Source organism: Helianthus annuus, chromosome 17 (genome assembly GCF_002127325.2).
Source record: "Helianthus annuus cultivar XRQ/B chromosome 17, HanXRQr2.0-SUNRISE, whole genome shotgun sequence".
In the NCBI taxonomy this organism is placed as follows: Eukaryota; Viridiplantae; Streptophyta; class Magnoliopsida; order Asterales; family Asteraceae; genus Helianthus; species Helianthus annuus.
Window position 1 is genome coordinate 137014840 of NC_035449.2, and position 5073 is coordinate 137019912.

The 5073-nt window shown below is 35.1% G+C and overlaps 1 protein-coding gene across 2 annotated transcripts; it reads right to left on the minus strand.

The window, feature by feature from the left end:
• Window positions 1-602: 602 nt before the first annotated feature.
• LOC110878836 (CBL-interacting serine/threonine-protein kinase 12) lies at window positions 603-2445 on the minus strand. Of its 2 annotated transcripts, XM_035986119.1 has the most exons (2): window positions 1379-2442; window positions 603-1228 (listed from the first exon to the last, which is right to left on the minus strand). In XM_035986119.1, the coding sequence occupies exons 1-2, from the start codon at window positions 2308-2310 to the stop codon at window positions 862-864; spliced, it is 1299 nt and encodes a 432-aa protein (XP_035842012.1). In that variant the 5' UTR covers window positions 2311-2442; the 3' UTR covers window positions 603-861. The 2 variants fall into 2 exon arrangements, with proteins under 2 accessions (XP_035842012.1, XP_021982906.1); XM_022127214.2 differs by having other exon boundaries at window positions 603-2445.
• Window positions 2446-5073: the final 2628 nt, after the last annotated feature.

The following is a 5073-nucleotide window of genomic DNA, read 5'->3' on the forward strand; positions in this document are numbered from 1 at the left end:
GGTTCAAGAATACATAATTTAAGAAAACAAAATAAATATTTATAATAAGAATAAGAAGATTATTATATCCTTGAAATAATATGAGGTATAATAGGAACAAGAAGATTGTTATATCCTTGAAATAGTATGAAGTTATGCAACAAAAATAGGGGTCAAAATAGAGGCATTTCTCTCTTAATGGGGAAAAATAAAATGTTGATAAGAAAACATTGTTTTACTGGCGGTGTTTGGGATTGAGTTTGGAAATGACTTATTAAATTGTTAGAGCGAATAAGTCAGTTGGCTTTTGGAAATGACTGGCTTTTGGAAATGACTTCGTGACTTATTGGCTTATTTTTTAAAAAGATAATAAGTCGATAAGTCATTTTCAAACTTAATCCCAAACACACTCTAATATCTAATTGCTTTCAACCGAAATCGCCTAAAGTTACTTGTCAACTAGATGTTTTCAAGTCACATTCGATCATCATTTCATGTTTTCTTTAAAAACGACCTCTCATTTACTATTAGTAGACGGTCTATCATAACACAAAAATAGCAAACAAATATATCAAATAATATCTTACTCATAGTGTGGGTACACTAACACCAACCCAAAAACGAACAAAGCCAATGAATCAATTCCATAGAAACATATATATTAACAATTTCAATAAAAACACAAGGAGTAAAACATTATTTTTGAACTTTTTTACGTAAGAAGAAACAAAAAATCAAACTCAAAACTTATATTACAAATCGACAATATTTAGCCATATTCTAGTCCAGTTAAAAGGTCACCCTGGTCCACTCTCGGTGTATATACCCGCCCTTAATTTGGCCTTTGGGTGTAGTCAAGCAACCAAAACCGATGTCTTTTGGTTAAACACTATTCGACAACATATGTGAAGGGTCATCGGCTACAGGCTCCGGCAACATCAGTGTTCGTATTTCCGGCAGCAGTTCCCGATCAAAAAACTCATCATATTCGACTCTATCCCCAGCTTTCTTTTTAACTTCCACCAATCTCAAACTCGGTGTCAACTCAAATATCTCAACCACAATAGTCAACGGGCCTTTCACACCTTCCCTAGACCCTTCCAAACTCACCCGGAAACCCTTTTTCCGAACAGTAAAACTAACCATCTTACCAATCTCCTCAAGTTTCGAAACAATGTTCGAAACTGACGCACCCGACACGAACCGGGTATCCTCACTACCGTCCTCAAACAGGCCAGACAAACTAAACCCACGAGAGAACGAAATTAAATCAAATGCGTTCAAACTCGCGGGTCTAGGGATGGTTGTGACCCGCTTTCGGGTCACACTATCTGTTGTCGAATAATCAGACGAATAATCAATCTCATCCGCTTCAATCTCGCCATCTTTCACACTAAACAACTTATCATCTTCAAAGTAAAATTTAATATGCTGAAAACCCTTCTTAAACCATCGGGTTTCCATGATCTCGGGTATGGTTATTCTTTTTTCCGGGTTTGTAACAAGTAAACGTTTTAAAAACCGGGTTAACTCGGGCGAAAACCATCGCGGACACCGGAACTCGCCTTTGTAAATCTTTTTGTACATAACCATAACGTTATGATCATTAAATGGTAAATAACCAGCCATTAACACAAATAAGATCACCCCACATGACCACACATCAACTTTAGCAGCTTCATAACCTTTGCGCCCTAAAACTTCGGGCGCAACATATGCGGGTGTCCCGCAAAACGTGTGAAACAAACCATCGTCTCTAAGTTGATCCGATATCGCGCTGAGCCCGAAATCAGATACTTTTAGATTACCATCTTCGTCTAGTAATATGTTTTCGGGTTTTAGATCTCGATGGAACACACCACGGGCGTGACAAAACCCTACTGCGGAAATGAGTTGTTGGAAATAGTTTCTTGCGGTTTCTTCTTTTAATCTGCCTTTAGCGACTTTGTTGAATAGTTCGCCGCCTTTAACGTATTCCATGACGAAGAATATTTTGGTTTTGGTTGCCATTACTTCGAAGAGTTGGACGATGTTCGGGTGGCGAACTCGTCGGAGGATGGAGATTTCTCGTTTGATGTGGGAGATTAACCCGCCTTTCATGATTTGTTCCTTGTCGATGACTTTAATCGCGACGAATTCGTTGGTTTTGACGTTGCGGGCCAGGTAGACTTTGGAGAAACTGCCCTGGCCGAGGAGTTTTCCGAGGTCGTATCGGCCTAGGAGGAGTTCTTGGCCTTCTTTTCTAGTGGTTGTAGGTGAGTTTGCCGCCATGACACTAAGTGTTTCAGGGTTTAGTGTTTCAGGTTTAGTAAGTTGTGTTGGGTTAAACATTTGAAAGGTTTGGTTTTGGTTTGGGAGGAGTTTTGTTGATGATGTTTGTGAGGTGTGTAGAAACAGGGTTGGCTTGTTTGTCTACTAAGAGATGTGATGATATATTTGGGTGTATATACAAAAAAAGTATACTTCGTGATAACCAACGAATGTCCTACATGTTTGTTGGACTAAATAAAGAAAATATATGTATTTTCAGGGGGTGTCAATCTCTCAATCTTTTAGCCGCTAAATTAATTAATAAACGCTAACACGACTTATATATATTTTTAGTAGAATTAAATGTCAATTTTAGTCTTGGTTTTGTTTATTTTACTAGTTTAGTTCAAATTTTTCATTTTTCGTCTGTGAGTACAAAAAGGTTTCACCGTTACCATTTTAGTCTACTAGGTTAACTTAATCTATTTTTTATGTTAACGAGAAGGGCAATTTGGTCATTTTTCATGTAATTCTGTTAACTAGAAGGACAATTCGGTCATATAAAATGACTAAACTACCCTTCTCGTTAACAGAAAAAATGGATGAACTTAATCCAGTGGACTAAAATGGCAACAGTGAAATTCTTTTAGAACTATAGGCGAAAAATAAAACCTTTGGATTAAACTAGCAAAATGGCACAAACCACAGGTGTGACAACTGGCAAAAATAATGGTAATTCCGTACAACTTAAACACTTGGTTTAACATTTAATTTCCCTCTTTACGATTTAATTATCGCATGATTAGGTTGTACAAAGTCTAGCAATCATAGGACGTGGTTAAAAATGCTAAAAAAATATTAACACAATCGCTATGTCGCGAGAAAACCGCAAACTATGTCCTAATATGTTGGCAAAATGCTGAAAAAACTATTCACCTGAGCACACTATTCATGCCAGCTAGTTCTGAAAACTGTCAAAACGAGCAACGAAGGGCACAGGTGCACTTGGTAGATGGAATACAAATAAAAATCCCGAATTAGGGGCACTGAATCATTAAAACACTTTAAATTCCGGAAAAACGTGTCGTTGAAATATGTTCGAACCGCGCCAAATTATAACCAAAAATAAAATGTCCGCGGCACTAAAATTCAGCATTTTAATGTCCGTAGAACTTGTAAATAATATTTTACATCATAAATAAGCCCAGGGATATCAATGGGATACCCGAAATATAAACTCCCGGTGCTACGCCACAACTTTCACACATTGTCCAAGTTCGAGCCGATAGGCGAATAAATTATATTTCTACCATCCAATCTCCTAAACTAAAAGGCTAGCGAACTAGTTAGCGATATTTTGGTGTCACAAACGCCTTGAATAAACGCTATAATGTTGATGGTAAATTAGAACCCTAGCTCACGGTACTACACTACAACTTTTGTATATCACCCGATATCGAACCGGTGAGCGAGCTAGCGGTATTTTGACCATCCAAAACATATACTCACTAAACTAGTAAACTAATTAAAGTTCATTTAGAACTCTAAACTATTATTAACACCCTAATTACCCTACCTAAATTAATTACCTAAATTAACATATTAGTGTATCTATATATATGTAACAAAAAAAAAATTATTAATATAAACTTATAACCCCCCAAATCGGTCATGGTGGACCCTACCACAAGATCACCTACAAAAAAGTTTAGAGTATGGTGCTAGATATGAAGAGCATGGTATGTGAAATTATTTATTAAACACCTTACTTCTTTCAATTATTCATATCACCTTCACACTCATTTTTATCATTCAAAATATCAACCAACACTCCCTTCCCCTGGTTCTTGGTCTCGGCCTCAAACCACCACAATAATACCACCATTTTCTTTGATTAAACACCCCATTTTCACCTAAATTAAGCCTATACAAGACCATCTAAGCATCACTTATACATGGAGCACATTTAGGGCTTTGGTTGGAGCTTAATCTTTTCTAAATAATCATCTTAGGACACTTGCAAAGTGGTAAGCATCTTACTTATCATTTTTAAGCTTGTTATCATATGTAGATTATTAAAGTACTTGTTGATCATCTTGAAATCAAAGAAAAATTCCACTTAAAACCCTAAACCAAAACTTAACAACTTACTAAATGTGAAGTATTATGTGATTATTATGTGTTATAGAGTTGTATGATCTTGCTTATCTTGGTTAAAATAAGTTGTTTAAACTTATAATTTAAGTTGAGCATGTTGTTTATTTAGTGTAGTAAACTAGATTAGTGATGATCTTGATGGGTTAGTCTCAAAAATATGATTTAAACAACTAGATGTTTAAATCAAGAAAGATCATCACCCTTAAACTCATGAGCTTTATATATATGTGAGCTTAAACTTGAAAGATTAAAGATTTAAAGGACTAAACTTGATGATTAAAGACTAATAAGTGTGAATTTTTACTAAAAACAAGTGATTTAATAAATGGTTATGAAAACTACACTTAAAAGTCTTGGATTTCAAGACATAAAAGTGTTGGATTTTTTTAGAAACTTTATATATATAAGTGCTCATGATTTAAGAAAATAGTAGTAGAAATTTAGTTACTTAAAGTTGTATTTTGAGGAGATTAATACATTGATGATGATTTGGAAATTTAAAAAAAAAATGGTTATTAAACATGTTTTGAATACATGGGAAAAATGCCATAATTTAGGGAAACTATGGCGAAATTTTATAAAGATCTAATCGCGATTAAAATAAGATTAACATGGTGATTAGCATGGTTAATCGTGATTAGTGATTTTAATGGTGATTAACAGCCTTAATCGTGATTAGACAAACCC

Bases quoted from the DNA above. Each gene is read 5' to 3' on its own strand.
- LOC110878836 (XM_022127214.2), bottom strand. From the start codon at position 2,310: ATGTTTAACCCAACACAACTTACTAAACCTGAAACACTAAACCCTGAA.